We start from the raw sequence: 19093 nt of genomic DNA, 5'->3' as shown, positions 1-19093 counted from the left end.
GAAAATCTTTAAGTAATATCAGTATTAACTGTGAATGTTTACTTGCTGTGTTAATTATTGAATGGAATAATTAATGCACACGACACTCGCATACACTTCACAACTCCATACGAGATAAGCAAACACAAACACGTTTGAAAATGTGGATGCTGAGGTGACTCGCACCTTCCTCGGACAAAAACGTTTACAAAAGATGCATGTTTCAGCTAGCAAAGGTGTCATATCTTATGTACACTTCATAGAAAGTGTTACCGAATCATTGTCAGGGGAGCAGAAGACTCATCTTCATGCAAAGCATCATCTTGATCAGACTGTTATTTTCATCTGCCTCCCTGCCTACCTGCTCATGCTCGGACTTGCTTGGAGTTTGCTCAGAAAGCAGCTGAGGAATGCTGGCCCAGACCCAACAGAGGGACAAATTATCAGCATGCTGGCATCTCTGTGCCCTCTCTGTTTCCTTCACCCTTACCATTTATCCTTCTTTTTGAGCACCAGGCCATTTGGCATCGGCCTGCGAGCTTGAGTGTGGACACTAAGCCAGTTCGGCCGGCCAAAGGCACATTCCAGAAAAATGAACTGAAAAACAAGCAGAGAGGCAAGGCTCTGGAGCGCGCCGATTCTTCATCAGGAGATTATGGGATGTACCAAAGCTGTGCCTCTAGCATGATTTTTTAAATTCTTAAAGAATGTTTTCCTAAGATTTTTTGGTTATGCTATACTACTTATTGCTATTTTTATTATTATTATTATTATTATTATTATTCTAAGAACATAATATAGGTTGCATGAAACAACTCTTTCAATACGCTTATTTTCTAAGCTTATTATTTTGGTCTCAGTTATAAAATATACCATATAGAAGTAAACCATATAGAAATAAACAAATATTTACACTTTTAAAGAAAGGGAAATTAGGCTGATCTGCTGACCAAAACACTGTGAAGTTAAAAGATGCATGGTGACTGGTTTGGGAATCACACACAGACTCCTTATTTCCTTATTTTCGGATTAAATGCACTTATTTTGACCCACTGTTTCATGGGTATTAAAACAGATGGGATAGTTTTAAGGTGACTTGGCCATGCAGAGAGATCTCATCAAAACACAGCAGAAGATCTGACTTCACCTTGGTATGCCAGTGACACGGTATTCCATTACAACTGTTACATTAAATGAGAACATAGAATAATATTCCAGTGACCTGGTCGAGGATATACAGGTGAAAGACTGAAAAGTGGATTAGCACGGTACAGTAGCTCAAGGTAAAGGGTTAAAAAAAATAGAAGGAGTTTCTAGGATTCTATTTCCACTTGTGCATTATGAACATATTTTCTAAAAAGTACAAAACGCTGGATAAGTTTTCAGGCTGATAAGCGTCTATGTCAATTTCTCGAATCTACTTTTGACAAAATGCAGCTTCAGTTATGTTATGCCAATAAACCATTTTGATTGTTCAAGAACTGAAGAGAAAAAGAATGCATGCACTAAACACACACACACACTCACAGACTCATATCTGAACTCATATTTTTGTGGGGACTCTCCATTCATTTCTATGGCCAAATCCCTAATCCCAGCATGACGACCTTAACTCCCACCCAGTCCTAACCTTAACCATAAGTAACCAAGCAAAATATGAGACTTTTGGCATTTTTAGCTTTTTGATTGCAGTCACAGATTTTTATAAAGTTGAATTTCCCCTTGTGAGGACCAAAATAATGGTCCCCACAATATCAAAATAACAGGTTTTAATCACATTGTGGGGACATTTGGGCCTTACAGTGTAATGCATACCTGTACCACACACACAGAAACAGAGAGAGACACACACAGAGAAACAGACACACACACACCTTTTTTGTATACAAATATGCAAATGTACAATTTACCTTTCGTCTCTCTGTAACTCTGTTCTTTGCCCATGACATATTTATTATAAAGTTAATTTTTATGTCTTAATTGCTTTCACTGTTTTAATTATGGCAGTGCTGACCACCTATCACTGCAGGCTATAGTCTGATGAATACCTTGCATGTAACAAAATGCTTAAATCCTACCCAACACGCATGTCTCAAACCACTCCGTCCGTGACAGTTCTCATTCTGATTTGTCAAGACAGTTGATGCTGTACTTTAATGTATTTATGATGTTTTGAGTTTAAAAAAAAAAGACACCATTTATAGTAGCAACTGTTTATGGTTAAGTAAACTTGTCCTGTTTAAAATGCTAAACAAGAGATAACCAAAACACTGTCAAACAGAGGTACTCGGTAAAACTGTACAATAAAACACAGTGATAGCAAATGGCCCAAAAGCAGGACATGCTGTGAAGTAAACCAGCAAGGTATCGTCTATGAGCACCTGAGTGTAATGGCATTCTCCCCAAATGTTTGCTAACAGACAGTGCAAACTGGGGAAGTGGGACATGGACAGAACCAGTCCCGCAGCTAACCTTCTGGGGACATGCCTTACACTGAGAGCTACAGATGGCTTCTCTGTCACTACAGTCATGGCCGATGGCTGTTAATTAGTAAAACTTTATTGATGCTGGCAAGAATGACATACAACAATTTGAGAGGACCAGTTACACTTATTTCTACAGGTATATTTCCATTCAGCTATTTACCAGATGGTTTTGTCCAAAGTTACATACAATTGATGCAAGAGCCACATTACAAACATACAGCTGTCAAGGGGTCGAGTAGCTACAGCAGTAAGTATAGCCAGGCTGAGCTTACAATGGGTGCCCAGGTACAAGTATAAGCAGCACTGGAGAAAGATAGCACCATTGATAAGATACATCCTCCGATAAAAGACGCAGTGGAAGTGGAAAACATCATTAGGTTTTTTTCTCCCACAGCACACAGTGATGGGCTAAAATATCAGATAAAAACAAATTAAAGCTAACACTATGTTAGTGTGCAAACCTGCTCATAAACAGCAATAAAACATAGAAATTTCCAGGATTATTCAACAATTACCTGTTTAATTCCATAGAAGAGGTCAATCTTTATTTTTAAAAATTAGCAACCTTTTATCAAACAATAAAATGCACAATATGGCAGGTATGTAATTGCTAGGCTAACATACAGCATATCAATTATGACAATGCCTTTGCACACATTTTCAGAAACAGTGCCCTGTTTTATTACTTCAGTTTTCTCCTGTATTAACAGCTATGACATGAATACATAATATAGTGAAGATGCATAATTTATTAGTGCCAAAGTACTACACAGTTGATGTGCATAAATACCCATCTAAGCTAATAAACACTTATAAGGCAATAAAATGTGAATACTGAAAAACTGCTCTGATGCAAAGTTTAAGGCACACAAAATATATTTGGACTTAGGTGGTCATTTCCGCTCACTCATAAATATTAGAATTAAGATCACACATAAATATTAGAATTAAGATAACACTGCAATATACAGTTTGTCATATTTCAAATATTTTAAGAGATCAGTGGAGCTATTCAAATTCAGCAATAAACATCAAACACTAGATTAAATTCTTACTTAACTGCATTTTTTTCTGTAGGCTGGGATATAAACAGATTTGTCTATTTTTTTTTCAATCCAAGCCAAACGCTCAGCACAACCTGCTTTTATTATTTAAATAGGGTGAGAGTGACACAGCTTACTGAGCAAATGTGGGGCTCATTTCATCAGCATGTGCCCAGGATATTGTGCTTACCTGGCTTGAGGAAGGGGGTCTTTTAACAGTGGTCTTTAACTCAATGAGTTAATGGTGGCTCCTACCAGGAGGCCTCACAAGTTGTGGCAGTTCATGAAACAGGTCGAAAAACTGACTGAGTCATAAATGATTTTATAAAACCGTTTAAACGTTCTTAAATTGAGCAAAATTTGAATATTCTGCCTGACACAGAGGCAGATTAAACACAGTGGTTTTCACCAGAAGGTATGTTAAGAAAACTAGCAAACAGAATAACTGATGACATAATAAACCTGTCAAATGAAACAAACAAGGGATTACTACTGCTTTGTGTTTTACATTTATGGGGGTAAACCTGTGAGTCACCAAGTCAGTCTGCAAACCTTGCCTTGACCATCTTTTCATTCTTTTCCAGATTGACTTTGGATAGAGAGGTTACGTTACAGAGCATGTCGAAAGTACATGAAGGCGCGAAGTGGATTTCGAGTTTTAATGACGCAAGCAGCGTTTCGTGTTCGTCCCTTGCCCAATCCTCCCATTATGACCCACACCATCATGCTGCGGAGCCCTAGGAATATCTACGGCGCTCTACAATCCTTACTGTTCTTAAGAGATGAAAGAAGCAGTTTCTTTAAACACTTAAAGGGAATCCTTACATATTGGAAAGTCATAGTCTATTTGCATGGTGGCAGGAGACTGACAGCTGATCACTGCACTGAGCCCGTCTTGAGCCTCCCTTTGTAGAAGTGAGACACGTGATTTCCCCTTTAGAATGTAAATACCTATATTTTAACTAAGTAATGACCGTACATCAAATGGCACTGAGACTCAGTGGCTCCCAGAGGCCTCACATCTCCAGGGTTTTGTGGGAGGTTAGCGTGAAATGTTAATGCTGCATATTCTCCCAGGCTTTCCATCCACGATCCAAAAAAAACGTTCAGTTAGGTCAGCTGGGATCTTTCCGAAATTACCCACAATGCAATGTGTGACTATGCACCCTGCGATATACTGGCCTCCCATCTAAGGTGCTTGTTGTGCCTTGAGGAGAGTAGCCCAACTGTTCCTGGAACAGACTCTAGACCAGGGCTCTTCAAATCTGACCCTCGATTCCAAATCCAGGCCTTGTTTTCAGTTCTCCCAGATAGCTAGTTTAATAATCACTGACTCTGATTGGCTGGAGGCTTCACACCTGGCTCAACGGTAAAGGAAGGCTGGAAAACCAGCAGTGCTCGACCCTGGAGGACTGACTTGAACAGCCCTGCGCTAGACTCTTCACTGGACTGGTGGCATGGGAGATGGATATTTCACCATTTTTAACTAATTTATATATTCAAAGAAATCACAACTAACAGCTCAGCTTCTACTAGTTCATTTTCTGTAAGCCAATTCTACACCCATAAAACCCCATAAATCAACATCTAAATGTTGATTCAGTTACTGATTTTGTCAAAGACACTGCCAGATAAGATCACCCACTTAGGGGCACAACAGTAACCTAATTTATAGCCTCATTTATTCACTATTAGCCGTTATTAGCTGTGATACATCTACTGTACAGGTGGCCTACATGGGGATTCAAGAGGCAGAAACATCATCTCACATCTTCAGGGGTGGGGGGCTAAATTCAGCCCCCAGTCTGCTGTGTTCTCACTGGATCATGTGGGTTTCTACCCAAGGTCACATGGTATCTCTCAATCATCATTAGAATATAATCACCACAACCATGGCTACCTTTATACTTGATTAAACAAATGCTGAATAATAAAATATGGATTTTATATTTGCATATACACACATATACCTATAAAGATGATTGTGTGTGTACGTTTTTAAAGACAGCTAAGTTACAGGAAATATTCAAATGGTTTTCCTAATATTGAACTGCTATACTGCTGGACAATAAACTTCAAAATCTGTATACAAACATATGTAAATTCACTCTTTCAGTCTATAGGGATTCACAAAAACAGAACGTAATTCTTATTGTTCCTCCTCTCTTGAGTATTTGAAGAAAATGCATTTAACTGAAATCTATCTTGACTGCCTCTTGAAATGCAGCCAGAGGAATCACAGGCGAGTCTGTGGTTTAATCAGGATGTGATGTAGCAGAAAGAACCAGCGGGACCTTAAGGTATTTAGGGAATAGTCAGGCTTATAATGTGGATCTTTCAAACTTCCAGGTCCTGCTTCGGTCTCGTTGACAGTACAATGGGCCTTTAAACTTGTTCTAGCAGAAGGCACCAGTGAGGCAAACGGAAATATTATTGTCTTCTTGTGCTCTTATTTACCTGACAGATCATTTAAAAAACGGGTATTTTCCAGCATCCAGTTCCGACATTGCTTTACCAAGTCTACTACAGGTTTAAAGATCTAAATACTAAGAGTGGGTCTTTACAACTACACAGTTTCACGTTGTCAGAAGAGAAGACAGTTATAACCCTGCACTCTGTCAGTATACATTTTGTATTTTCTAAATTGCAATAAAAATTAGATATAGCGTCAATCGTATATACACGTATCGCAAGGCTGTCATCAAGTATAACTGACAACTATATTTCACCAGTGAAAAGCAGCAACCTGTTCTGCAAGCTGTCCCTCGGCAGCCATCGGTTAAACGTGTAAAATGCAGAGGCTGAGGCGCATAGCAGACATTCCGGCGAAAAACCGACAAGCCTCGGCGGAAAAAACGGGACTGGCACAGCGTCCAAGTACAGCATGGAATCCGTTAGCAATCCCCAAAAGCAACGGAAAACCGACATGCTGCAAACACATTAACCAACAGTCTCTCCCAGTCTCTGTCCCCGCTGTTAAACAACACTGACAGCTGAAGGATGATAACTTTTGCTGTTAAGTATTCCAGTATTCCATAACTACAATACCAACAACCGCAACATCTGTATCGTTAATGAGAATACACAAAACTACCTAAATTTTAAGTTAGCAAATAAATTTATGACATCGTATTTTGAGACGTACGCACGTCACTTATACGATTAAAAACTGATCAGCATCGATTACCAACTTGATCATACTAACTATACGTGTTTTGACACGTGTCCGGGCCGCTCCGACGTCCAGAAAACAACACGTCAGTCGCGCAGGACCACTGCAAATTTCACGACCCCTATTCATTCCCAACCCCTTTCCTACTTTAACTGATACTGGTGTTACCAAGTCGCCCGCATGTCTTTTCCGCAACTTTGTTCCGAACAAACGTTTGATTAAAGACAGTTTGCAATACAAACCTTCGCAAACCCCGACCTCATACTGCGTGATGGAGCCGCCATCCAGAGGCGGTCTGATCACGCAGCGGAGCCCCCGGTCGCAGGTCCCGTACAGCCCGTACACGCCGCCGCACGTCTCGTTCTTCTGCTTGGCGCAAACGGAGCAGCAGCCGCAGATTCCCAGCACCACGGCACCGGAGCAGAGCTTCGGCTCCTCGCATTTTGACTCGTCGCATGGGAGACACAGCAGTGCCCGGCTACTCTTCGCGATCAGGATAGTAAGATGGGAGATCAGTATGTATTTCACAAGAAGGTACATCCTTGAAGAGGCCATGTAGGAAAAAGGAATGTATATCCAACCCGCCCCCCCAAACCCCCAATCACTACTGTAAAATCAAAACCCAGGCTCCAACCGCAAGCTGTTTCAATAGTCGATCAAAAACAGCAACAAAAAAATCGCGGTGTTCCAAATAGATATAAGAAAAGCATGCGGTCCAAGTATAGTGTCAGACGTTAATTGATATAGCTTTATATTTTCCGTTCCTAAAAGTTTTGTTGATGTTCTTGTAAGCCACCAAAGAGGACTGATCTTCAAAAGACGCAAGAAAGCGGCGCAAAACCAGCAACTATCTCACCCCGCCAAGAAAGTGCATTGTAAAAGCTTCACAGTAACAGCAAAGTTTCGCTCCAGAATGTTTCCAACAAGGAAAACTTTCTTGCCTTTACTCATGCGTCTTTTTTTTTTCCTCTGTGGTTTTTTTTTTTTTTTTTTTTTTTTTTTGCAAGCTCGGGAATTTCTTCCTGTTCAGCCACCCGGACCGGCAGTCGGGCTGCTTCCCCTTTGCATGCAGAGAGAGACGCAATCCGGAGACCTCGACGCTGCCGATAGCCTTTAACGCGACATGTTTCAACTAAAAAAAAGCTTCCCGGTATCGCTCAGCTCACGCGTCTCCGTCTCATGTTTATCGCTCTCCAGTGCCGAGCTCCTCACTTGCTCCAACCTCAGTTCAGTCCCCCATCGTGACCTCATAACGGAACCACTCCCATCTTGCATGACTTTGCTCCATTGGGTAGCTCAGTCCAGATATGGAGCACAGGAAATGTTGGCACGCGAAGCGCATATAAACCCAGTGATACGCAGGCTGGGAATGTGCTTTGGCTCCAGGTGAGGAATGCAGGACTTACATGCGGCCTCAAAGAATCCCCCCTAACTATGTAAATCAGCCTTCCTTCGATTTAGGGAAAGAATGAGAGTGATAATTGTTTTGTGAGTTGTATCACGTTGTCTAGAATGCAAGTAGAAATAGAACAATATCAGCAATAAAATCTGTAACAATTTTTAAACACTCATTTATAGGCAGTTTAAAAGATCTGGCAAAGCTACAGTTATGAATAATATTACATTTATGCTGTGGTTAGAACACAAAGCCTTCTAGTAAATGTGTATACAATAACATTTGGTGGCTTAAGTTAAAATTAATTCTCTGCCTCCCATGATAGTTTGCCTCATTATGTGGTTTAGCGCTTAGTAACTTTTGGAACACCACAACTGACTGATTAAAAGGCCTTTGAATCTCAGATCTTTAATGGTTCATAAAAAGAATGCTAAAACATTAGTATCTTATCTGGTATTTGTGAAATCTAAGACCCAGGGCATGTTTCACATCAGAATTGAATATTCATAGCTAAACATAATATCATGGAGATTTTATCCATCTCTAATGTAAATTGTATGAAAAGTTCACTCATATGCAGCACTTCTTGTATGGTATGTGGGACATTTTCAGTTGTCAGCAGGGTGAAAATTTCTTCTTGCCATTGTAATTGAGAAATTTGGTTATGAGATGGTAAAGCAGGAACACTGTCATTCCTCTGGGACATTTATTGTATGTATTATAATTTACTGGCATTTTTATTTCATTTGCTTACATTGTTCTATATGACGCTCTTTCTTAATTACCCAATCAATCAATCAATCAATCAATTGATTGATTAATTAACAGATTAATTAATTAATTAAACACGTAATCATTTTATGAAGACATTTGTTCCTAACTTTGATTCTGGCGTTCAGTCAGTCAAGTAAATTTCTTTAACCAAACTGTAATTGAACTTGCTTATAATAAAAATAAATCTACTCTCTCATAAGTGATTCACTGGGTAAGTATTCAGCTCATCCATTAGTCACTGATTTCTATTGTGAACTTGTTTAAATGACCTTTAATAAAAAGGAAATTCCCATATCTGGTTATAGCCCAAAGACATGCAACAGGCAAAATCGTGCGCATGCACTTTGTGCTCAGCTGGCATCCCATCTAGGTGGTCCGTCGTGCTTGTGTCCAGTCCTGTCTGAGACCCCGATGAGCACTGATGGCTGGATGGATGGATGGATGGACGGATGGATGGATGGACATTAGGTCATGCAAAAGTGATCATGACACATGTCTTTTCAATCCAGTCAAATGTGCATGGCTTGATGCCAGTCAATTTTGCCATTAATGTCGAGGATGCCCATCACTGAGAAGAGTGATGATGGTTAAACATACAGACTTATAATCTGAAGCTGATTCAAGTTCTATTACAGAATCCTCAGTCGGGGTATCTGCTCCAGTAAAACATGCAGAAGTATAAGCTGCTAAAATTAGAAAGCAGAGAACACAGTATTAAGGTTTTGTGAAGTATGTCCAGTGGTGGCTTCTTGAAGTGCATATTGGTTTTTGTTTAATATGGCCACTAGAGGTCCTGTTTTTTCACTTTTTTTTTTTGGACGTTCTCAGCAGATCATTAACAGGGAGGTCAAAAGGTTGTGTCTATTGCTGCTTTCCTGTTTTTCTCCTGTGCACAGTTACGTTGTTGATGATTATATCCATAGTTACGGTCCCTTTCAGACTTGGCACACTTTCTTAACTTAGACCTTGTCACTCCTATTCCATCGGGTGAAGTAAATTCCCCATCAAGCTCCTCTGTTTATGCCACCCAAAGGCTCAGCCTTATATAATACATGACTTTGCAGTTTGTTTTAAGGGTCTTTCTCTGCCCATTTGGGTTCCCCTCCCCCAAAATCCCTTAATTAGTAAGAGACTGCGGACCCTGTTACCTTTAATGGCTCCACACTTACTGCCCGGGCAAAGGGTGGGTGGCCATTTACAGTTCTTGCTTTACTCCTTTGCTCTGGCCTTTTAATGGTGAAATAAGCCTTCAGCAGACCGAATTGTCTGATCAGCCACTTTCCATCCTCTTTTGACTGTACTTTTCTTGAAACCCAAGTATGTTTCAATCCCTTTGCCCAACAGTTACCGTAACTTGTAAAGTGTTCATGTGCTGCGGTACGTCTATGTGGAACGAGAAAAAGGAAGAAAGAAACAAACAAAACAAACAAACAAAACAAACTAGCAAATTCTTTGGTTTTCACATACACAGGTAAGAGAATGTTTTGGGCTCAGAGCCCAAGGTCAGCCAGCATACAGAGCAACTAGGTTAAGGGCCTTGCTCACAGGCTTAATTTTAACGTGGTTACTCTGCCAACCACAGGACTCAAACTAAACTTTCTGCACATGCATACAGATCCCAGATCCCTTAACCGCTGAGCTGCACACCAACAAGAATTATTTTATGTTTATATTTATTTGCTGAAATTCCATTACTGAGTTTTACCTGCAGAACAGCCTGAATTCCTTGAGGTATGGAAGACAGACCATTTTTTTTGCTTATAACACCATCATCTGTAAGTTCTATACCGTGTATTGTGTGAAAATTCCAGAATTCTGGCTGTTTATGAGATGCTGGATCCACCACATTCGCTACCATATATCGTAACACGCTCGAAATCGGTTAGATGATATGCATTGCATCATTCTAAAGCTTTGGCAAGCAGTAAATGAACCTGCACCCCCTGCCTGTCTGCTTTATGAATGAAGTCACAGATACATGATTTTGTGTTTATAGGTGTAAATGAGCAGGCGTACCTAAAAAAGTGGCCACTTATGTTCAAGTGCCCTACAGCAGTATCCCTGTGGGTTCCTGAATCTGCACCCTCAATTAACTTGCTGTCTACTGCTGTAAGGCTTACTTTTAAATATATTACCAAAAACAACAATAAATACATGTTTTTAATTAAATAATTAAAATAAAAATAGACATTTAAGAATGCTACGTGGTGCACAATACAATACGAACCTTTGGGTTCCCTTTGTGGTTACAAAGCTTATATTAACAAAGCAGAACTCACAGCAAGGCCAGAAAACAATGCTCCACATTGTAAGACCTAGAAAAGAGAATAACGAAAGTGGGTCGATCCTTACATAAATCAAAGCTCTCGTGGGTCATGAGTAGAGAACCCAAGTTATGGGATCCCGGTCCAAACAAGCTGAAGTGGTTTGTTACAGGAGGTCACAGGCACATTCGGAACAATGCTCTGCCTTTTACAGCACAACATAAATCATTCTATCACTGAAGGCTTTTGAGGTTCCCAACAAAAAGTGTCGGTCTAGTCAGTAGAGAGTCTGGAACATGGGGACAGACAAATAGAACCCACTGCCGGGTCCTGGCATGGCACAGCACAGGTTGTGAGGTGATTTTTAGAACAAATTTGACAGGCAATCCAATATACTATAGACTGAAGTTGTTTAGAAGGATCGACGACACGCTCAGATGTGAACCATGTGACCATTCCACAGAGGAGAGAGAAAACCTTCAATACCCTATGATTCTGGAAATGAAATTGACCAAGCTGTAGACTGTCCATGGGGCATAGAGGTGTATGGCAGAGTGATCATTACACAGAGAACAGTAAAGCCCTAATGGATTCAGAAGGCACTTAAAGTTTCACGTAGCCTTTCACAGGCAGACAGTGTCCTGTCTCAAACTTTTCAGCTGAAAAGACGTTAAATTGGCTGAGCACTGGTAAGTTCCCACAATTCTGGTTCTAACAAAAAGAAAGAAAGAGCAGATGAAAACCTTATAAAATATGGATCAGATCCCATAACCCAAATGCAACTAAGAAAATGAATTAATGTTATAGGTTTGGCTGCTTGGTGGCCCAGTAGGGGTTCAAATCCCACCTCATTTGTGTGTGTGTAAAGTTTGCAGGTAGTAGTTAATGTGTTTCCCCATCCATCTTCCAACGTCGAGTAGTGGACAGATTTCACGCTTTTCCTTTTATTTCATTTAAAATCATTTGGCATGACATAGCAACGTTGCTAATTGCAATCTTCATACTTATCTTTTCTTGTGAAAATGAAAGCCATTCCTTTGTCTTACTCAATAAATGTTCCAAAAGCCAAGCCAAGTATTACAAACCCAGCCTTTTTCACCAGAAATTTCTGTTGCTCTGTGTCTGCAGATATGTTGTTTTGTAAAAAGCAGGAGTGAAACTTTACTTGCCTTGAAGTTAAAGGCCGACTTCTTTCACTGCTCTCTCTATTCTATAGTATATGAAAGTCGAAAAAAAACAACAATTTAATATTGTAGCTGATGTTTATAAAGCAATTTAAAATTAAATCATTTTTTCTTCTTTGACAGTAGAAAGTAATACGTCTTGTAGCTACTGGATAGTAGGTCTCTACTGATTTGTGTGGGAAATGGTTCTGTACATATATTAAAATATATTGGGTTTTTTTAAATGGTGGTGGCACAGTGGTTATTGCTGTTCACTTGAAGCTCTGGAGAGCAGAGTTCTATGCCGGTCGTGGCTCCATGTGTGTGGAGTTTGCACATTCTGACCATGTCATTGTGCAGTTTCTGCCGGCTACTTCGGTCTTCCCCTCACACTCACAGTTACAAAATTGGCTGTAGATGTGAATGGTGTTGGCTGTCATGGGTAATTCTCTGCCTTGTGCCTATAGATTCTGGTATAGGCTCCAGACCCCCCTAACCTTGCATTGTACCAGCAGGTATAGAACACGGATGGATGTTTTTTTTGTATATATGGGCTTTCGGTACATGACTAATCAATTTTTAGATTTCCATTGTGGTCCTGGCTGGTATAGTGGGAAGTACGGAGGCCTCACCCCTCCCAGATTCCTGCCCTCTCTCTCTCTCTGTGGTGTGTGTGTGTGTGTGTGTGTGTGTGTGTGTGTGTGTGTGTGTGTGTGAGCAGGACCGTCAACGTGACCTTTCGTCGGGTACTTACAGGAAATGGATGCTGTGTTCATATGGAGTGGGGTGGCGGATCTGTTTTGCAAGGGAGTATCAGGTGACAGCGATTATTGGAGTTAATTATGTTTGCCTGAGCAGGTAATAACTTGTGTTTTGTTTGATTCCTCTCCAATACGGGGGCCTGCCAGTCTGATATTCCACAATTTGTCTATTATTGTTCCCCTTTTCCGTAAAGTGTAACACCAGAATTGTGCCTTTTTTCCCCATGGCAAACTAGCTCATTTTATTTTTTCCTATTTACTTTTGTGTTGTATTGGGCCTGTCTATCCCAAAAAGGACAACTTTCCCAAATAAATCTTTGGTTTGCTGCCAAATCACCATGTCTTGTGATTTTGTTTGTGATCCTTACAAGAGACACCAGACACCCTGACAGTATTTTTGACATTAACCCCCTAATGATTTTTTTTATGCATATTTAATCAAAGGATCAGTACATTGGCTTGTAGGTTCTTGTAAATAAATAATGCTGAGATTTTATATCGAATTAGCCAAACAAAATACTGCATATTTGGCAAATATGTATTGATATAATGGTTGTTATGTCAGGAAGATGATATGCAAAATTATTTACCAATGATAGAAAGAGTAATATTGGCAAACAAAGAAATAGAATGATGACGAATACTGAAACGATTATGGATAAATAATTGAATAGATATATTTAAAATATATGAATCACATATTCAAATGCTTGCCAAGGCACAGCAGCATAGTAAAAGCAGTTCCAGGTTGGTACAACAGATATGACATTGTCTGTCTCAGGGGACGACAGCTTGTCCTCAGCATGCATCAGTGCGTAGCAAAATGACTCTAGGAATTCTTTCATGAGTGGCTTTTATGCCCGTTCAGGGAAACGAGTCTCCTAACGTACCACAGGTTCTGTCAAATCCAATACATGGTCTTCACCAGCACTGAAAACTGATTTTTCCCTCTTTTTGCAGTGGAGTTTATATAGCATGATTTTTTTTTATTTCCATTTGACTTTTGTAAACTTTTGGAATCTCTCAGATCGCGGTGCCTGCTCTAAATGTGTCATTCTGCTGAGCTCGGGGAGCCTGTCAGGTCATTTAAAAATGCCTATTTGTGTTTCTGGCTGGGATGGAACAGTTGGAGCTATGTGATATGGAAATAAGAGGGAAAAATAGGAGCCTAATTTAGGTATGGGGGTAGGGAAGGGTTCAACAAACATTTGGGGAAGAAGGGAATGAAGGCGGCAGCTGGTTTGGCCAGAGCATGAGGGAAACACTCAAAACTAAATGATATGACAATAGCAGGCTGTGGATTAAGGCATCGGGGTCTGGATCCATGTAAGGCAGAGATGATGTAAATGGATGCCCACCATGGGACAGCCACACCCCTAACAAACTACACATGAACAGAGTATATCCAGTCAAGCCAGGGAGCACAATTCCTCCTCATACGGATCCAATGACTTCTGAACATCTAGAAATAAACCAAAGTCAATGATAGACTTCAAGAAATCGAGATGAAATGCAAGGTCAAATTCCAGTCATCTTCATGCTGATGATCACTTGACCAAAATAAGTGAAGACGTGATTGGACGCGGGGGGGGGGGGGGGGGATATCTGCCTGGGGGCCGCTGCTGTGTTTCCCGCTTCCGAGTCCTGTTGTCAAGGTAACTGACATAGGGTAGATTTGTGTCAAGCTTAAGTGGGCAACTGTTAGCCTGGAAAAGAGTATAAGTGGGGCGTAAATCAAATGCGGAAAATATTTGAATAATTTATATGTAGCCATTTCTGTAAGTAAAAGCCACCCAGTAAAAAGCTTTAATCTTCAAATAATCAATATTAAGTTCTGCTCATTGAAATAATTAATTAGGAAAGATACCTTCACTAGCCAACTACCTTTGCAGCTTAATAGCTTTTAATTTGATCTTCTGAACAAATAAAACATATTTTACAGGGTCCATATATACTGTACAGAAAGAATATTTTCTCAAAATTATAGGTTGCACATACATGGATGAAGGCTTATTTTTGTTCTGTACATATATAATGTTTATTCCATAACAAAAATGAATTACAATGAATCACCCCATGAAAGAATGTTTCAGTCCTGTCCAAAAGTGAAAAATTACAATCCCCAGCACTTAAAGATGCCTTACAGAAAGCTAACAATGACTGATCCCATAAATGCAAAAGAAAGGTGAAAATGGTTGTTAGAACCATTCATATATAGCGAGGAATTATCTTAACTGTTGACTTTCACTACCACTTATCTTTGAGAATTAAATTAAAGCACAAAGTGATAGACTTCTCAACACACCGAAGATCTTAGCCAACTAACTACTGTATGGTCAGATAGCAGAGATATTCTGATGGCACTCAAAATCTAAAGTACAGAGTTTCTCTTCTGAATTAATTCAAATTCAAATGGTATGAAAGGGTAAAGAAATGCTTGGTCTAAATTCAAATATTAATACTTCAGACGTTTGACGTTATTACTTTTCTCATAATTTTTGCTTTTAATCATTTGAGGCAGTACAGGATGGCTGGCTTTCTGAGAAGTGCTGAAGAACACGTGGGATTAAGCCCTTTTTTTTAAGCACTGGACGTATTTAATTTAGGCCTTTGGAAATTACATTCCTGAATAAATGTATATTATTTTATTGTGATGAACAATGGAGCAATAATAAAACTGACATTGTTGCAAGGTTACAAGTTAGAAGGTCAGACCTCAGAAGGTGAACTGCAGATTGTTACTTTTCAGGAAGATGCTCAGTCACGGCTGTTTTTTAAATATTCCAGCTATTGATTATGTTTCTTATTTATTGTAAGATAAAGCTCCATGTTGCAATGTATCTCACAAGCTTTTATTTATACAGTTTCCCCGAAAAAATATCTTTTATATTTTGGGCCCTGGCACATTTTCACAATATTATGTTGAAGAATTATAGAAGTACACAGGCAATTCAAGAAATCACAATGCAGAGAATACACTTGATGAAGTCAAGAGCAGGAATACAAACAGACTGATATCTAGCGTGTTATTTGCCTGTGGTAACTTGTGCACCTCTCAGCATTTGTATTTCACTATAAATCGCTGAATGATTCTGAAGCACTCAATGACTCTTCAGTCTCCACAATGCATCAAAATTTACATAATTATGCAGCGAGGTCGACAAATGTGAAACTGAGCTATTAGTTTCCCTCCACTGATTGTTCCAGCTTTGTATAATTAGTCTGTATATATCGTCCCCCACAAATGAAATTTAAAAAATGACGGATGGATGGATCATCTGTATATAACCTTAAAATAATCAGCTCGTCCAAAAATCAGGCCGCACACTAGAAGCCTTGTCATTGGAATGTCCAAGAGCTGAATATTTGACCACCTGGAGATAATTTCCTGCACCTGGAGTGTAGCATTTTTCCGAGACTGATTGTAAGGGGATTCTTTTGAAGTTTCACTCAACTGCTACAGTGTCATTTTCCCAAATCATACAGAATCTTCTATGTTTTAGTTTCACTCAGGGACAAAATGTTGGTGGGTTGCAGAAGTAAAAAGGTGCAAAAATTTTCACTTATTTCATTTAGCCATGGAAGATGAAATAATAGCACAAAGCATTATGCCCAATGGTGAGCTCACTTATTATAGTTACATTTATAATAGTTTAATAGCCATAATTTCTAAATCATGCAAAAACTACAAAAACCAGTAGTGGGTTCCTCCAGAAAATTGCTGCAATTTTGTTTCCTTCTGTTTTCTCACAATCTAAAATATTAAAATTTTACAAGGGATTTGGCACTAAATAGCCTTTTATTACATGAATTGCATGTTTAAGATAGTGATCATTCTTTCCACTATGTTACTGCTTTTTTTGTTGGAAGATTCACATTTATTACTGGCTGATTTCTGTTATACAGCAAGTGTTAAGATTAATATACATTGCAGTCACTGGTAGATTTTCCAGTACTTGTAATGTTGTTGTAAATCGTGCCATAAATCTACCCCAGATATAAAAGAATTGAGGAATTTTACAGGTATACAATAGCCCATTGTCAGCATGTGAATTGACTACAGACAATGGTCACCCCCTGGATTTAAGATAAGTCTGAATATATACCTGTGCAGGGCATTCTTATCTCCTATGAAATGGGCTAATCGTATGTCTCGTCTGGAGATGTGCCATATCGGATTGTAATAGAATTGGATTAGAGATCTAGTCAGTTCTCACGTTACACTGGTGTGCCAAGGCAAGTTATTGCACTATTTCTGTCTGTAGGGGGCTGGTAGCGGTGTTTTATAAGGATCTGTTATCGAAAAAAGAGCTCGAGCAATAAATTAAGAAAATGTTAACTGTGAAAATTTAGCGAAGCCACAATGCAGCATAGAAAGGCCAGACGACGGCAACAGCCACCAATGGCAAATAGAGCACTGCTCAGCTATAAATATTTATGCCAAAGATTTTATATTATGCTTTTGAAAGTAAGATGTGAAGGAGGGTCTGTTACGAAAAACATTAACTAATGTGACAAGTAAAGGTTTCTTAATAATTGTTGAAATATTGAAAACTTAATTTCCATAATTACTTTCATATCAGGTGCAAATTATATTACTTTAAAGTAATTATCTACCCATTAATTTTTGCAGTCGCAAGTTAAATATATCATTGGAATATATTTTGAGTTGTAATTTTAAGATTTTTTCATTATCTTTATTGTATTCTGCATATAGCCTAAAATACACAGATCAGCCATAACATTAAAACTACTGACAGGTGAAGTGAATAACATTGATTATCTCCTTACAATAGCACAAGGATGCAATTATATAATAGGCAAGTGAGCAGTAGGGTCTTGAAGTTGCCGTGTTGGAAGCAGGAAAAATTGGCAAAGGTGTCAGAACTCACAGCCTGCAGCGTATGAGGTTGTGTAGCTGCAGAACAATCAGAGGGCTGGACCATGGAGCAATGGAAGAAGGTGGCCTGGTCTGATGAGTCATGTTTCCTGTTACATCATGTGGACGGCCACGTGTGTGTGTGCATCATCTACCAGGGGAGAAGGTTTGCACCTGGATGCACTATTCGAAGAAGACAAGCCGGCAGAGGCAGTGCAATGTTCTGAGCAATGTTCTCCTGGGAAACTTTGGGTCCTGACATTCATGTGAATGTGCCACCAACTTAAACATTATTGCAGAACAAGTACATCCCTTCATGGTAAGGGTATTCCCCGATAGCAGTGGCCTCTTTCAGCAGGATAATGCACCCTGCTACAGTGCCAAAATTGTTCAGAATGGTTGGAGGAACATGAAGAATAGTTCAAGGTGTTGATTTGGCCTCCAAATTCCCCAGATCTCAAACAAGTCCAGATCCATGGAGGCCCCACCTCGCACCTTAAAGGACTTAAAGGATCTGCTGCTAATGGGTCAGTATCAGACACCATAGGACACCTTCAGAGGTCTTGTGGAGTCCATGCTTCAATAGGTCAGAGCTGTTTTGGCAGCACAAGGGGGACCTACAGTACACAATATTAGGCAAGTAGTTTTAATTTTATGGCTGACTGCTGTACTTTTGTTTCCTATTATAAGCAGTTATATTTCATTATATAATTAAATGTAATAAGTTATTTAGGTGTCATTTAGCTTTTCTGTTCAAAGCTGTCTGTCTTTTTGTAAGGGGCTTTATAGATAACTGTGTATTTCATGTCGCACAGAATGTTCACATTTCTGCTTAATCTCAGTCACGTAAAAACCCTCAACCATAATGTTTTAATTGTCTTGTTTCCCCAGCGTTTTATGACTCGTGATTTCCTGTAAACAGGGTAGTCTCACTGCAAACTTGCAGGCAGATATTCTGCAATATGTGCTGACTTTATTCAAATGCTATACATATATGTCTTGAAGTACTGTATACATAAAAATGTTCTTCTCAGAAGAATTCATGCATTAAATACAATTTTTTAAATTAAATAACAGAATCAAACAATTCATATCTACAGTAATAGATTTTTACTGCTCATCATTAATATTACTGTGATGAAAATTTACATTATGAATTTTCAATACAGACAAATT

At 39.3% G+C, this 19093-nt stretch overlaps 1 protein-coding gene across 2 annotated transcripts in view; it reads right to left on the bottom strand.

Moving 5' to 3' along the window:
* crim1 (cysteine rich transmembrane BMP regulator 1 (chordin-like)) overlaps positions 1–7977 on the bottom strand; it is an 84938-nt gene extending 76961 nt beyond the window's left edge. Inside the window, exon 1 of one of the 2 annotated variants that reach the window (XM_023825304.2) lies at positions 6923–7977. In XM_023825304.2, the coding sequence (XP_023681072.1) occupies positions 6923–7235 (313 nt within the window). In that variant the 5' untranslated portion in view covers positions 7236–7977. The remainder of the gene's footprint in view (positions 1–6922) is intronic. The other variant, XM_023825303.2, reaches the window with a different exon arrangement.
* Positions 7978–19093: the final 11116 nt, after the last annotated feature.

This window comes from Paramormyrops kingsleyae, chromosome 14 (assembly GCF_048594095.1).
Source record: "Paramormyrops kingsleyae isolate MSU_618 chromosome 14, PKINGS_0.4, whole genome shotgun sequence".
Lineage (NCBI taxonomy): Eukaryota > Metazoa > Chordata > Actinopteri > Osteoglossiformes > Mormyridae > Paramormyrops > Paramormyrops kingsleyae.
This window is presented reverse-complemented; position numbering and strand designations above follow the sequence as displayed.